Genomic DNA, 1,319 nt, shown 5'->3' on the forward strand with positions numbered 1-1,319 from the left:
GACAAATGAAATATTGAAATTATACTACAAGTACCAACTATTGCAGTGGTTGATGTATCATACAACCTCAACATTGCATACATGTACATGTTATTATCTTATTACTTGTGCTTCTGCTTTAGCTTGTCCAGTGCTCTCAACAGCAGCTGCTACTGCTTGTAACTCTAACAACTCCTTCCTTGCCTCCTCTGCCTCCTATCAATAACAATAATGAAGATTATACTGTTCTCTGCTGTTTATAAATAGCACCAGTCAAAAACATTATACATTGCAAAAGAGAATTCAAGAAAGTATATGCATCCTACATGTACACAAATAAGTATGTGAAAATGATGTAGACTAGATATAAGTGCATGTGCTTCCGATGGGAATAAACCAAAGTGGTACATGTATGATAATCTTTCATTATTCTTTACCATGTTCATAATATTAATTACCTTTTCATTTTGTAGTTTTTGTCTCTCTAGTTCTCCTTTTGCTTTTTGTTCAGTTCTCTGTGCCTCATGCTGTGCTGACCTCTCTATTGACCTGAGCATTAGTAACATTATAACAAGCAAATGTATCTCAATTATGAAAGAAGTAAACTAGGAAGGAATAGCCAACTGTACATGTACATCAGACTTGATTGTTATTATGATTGAAAGATTGCTACATTATAATGTGGTTAGCTTTTGATGCCCATGCATCATTCTATGCATTTTCTACTATCATAACCAGATTCATCTTAGCCTTTGTTATATGATCCCTTGATCATGCAGTGACCAGCTACTATTTAAAAAGTTGTTCATCCTTATCTCATTTTCCTATAAAAAGTTGTTCCAGTTTTTCTTGTCCTAAACTCAACTGGGATAGTAACCTATCAGGTCACTTAGTGAGCTATTATCATAGCAAGACAAAAGAGTCCATAACAGGGCAGCAGAGTACATGTACTGTATATATATGAATTGTAGATGAAGTGTGGACTCACTTGGTAGATATCTCAATTGCCATTTGAACAGATTTAGATAAAGAGTCTCTCATATGATGATCAATTGGTTCAATACTTTGAATATCAATATTAGTGATCACCTACACAGAATACAATTATATAATGGTAATGACAAACCATTATACACAAGTTGGTAAAGGGTCTAGGATAATGAGTAAACTGTATAGCTTATCTTTGCTATGAAGCCAATAGGCCAGCCTCTCCCTACCAATAATTACATAGCTATAATTGACCTTTTAACTGTGTGTGCCTTTTGTAGTAATAGCAATGAAGTGTGCCAGTTGCCACAAACATGGCAATGAATATAATGATACAGTATTCATTGCACTGT

The 1,319-nt window shown here is 34.3% G+C and overlaps 1 protein-coding gene across 1 annotated transcript; it reads right to left on the reverse strand.

Annotated features, from left to right (window-relative positions):
* Nucleotides 1–88: 88 nt before the first annotated feature.
* On the reverse strand, nt 89–1,091 carry LOC109588932 (major vault protein-like). The gene is made up of 3 exons (XM_020005034.1): nt 968–1,091; nt 438–528; nt 89–195 (listed from the first exon to the last, which is right to left on the reverse strand). Exons 1-3 carry the CDS (start codon nt 1,018–1,020, stop codon nt 94–96), a joined length of 246 nt encoding a protein of 81 aa, XP_019860593.1. The 5' UTR covers nt 1,021–1,091; the 3' UTR covers nt 89–93.
* Between the last annotated feature and the right edge of the window lie 228 nt (nt 1,092–1,319).

This window comes from Amphimedon queenslandica, unplaced genomic scaffold (genome assembly GCF_000090795.2).
Source record: "Amphimedon queenslandica unplaced genomic scaffold, v1.1 AMPQUscaffold_11761, whole genome shotgun sequence".
Lineage (NCBI taxonomy): Eukaryota > Metazoa > Porifera > Demospongiae > Haplosclerida > Niphatidae > Amphimedon > Amphimedon queenslandica.

Excerpts from the sequence above, each read along its gene's own strand:
- LOC109588932 (XM_020005034.1), bottom strand. The coding sequence starts at position 1,020 with ATGAGAGACTCTTTATCTAAATCTGTTCAAATGGCAATTGAGATATCT. Across the intron at positions 529-967 it reads GCAATTGAGATATCTACCAA|GTCAATAGAGAGGTCAGCAC; the intron begins GTGAGTCCACAC and ends ACTAATGCTCAG. Across the intron at positions 196-437 it reads AAAAACTACAAAATGAAAAG|GAGGCAGAGGAGGCAAGGAA; the intron begins GTAATTAATATT and ends TGTTATTGATAG.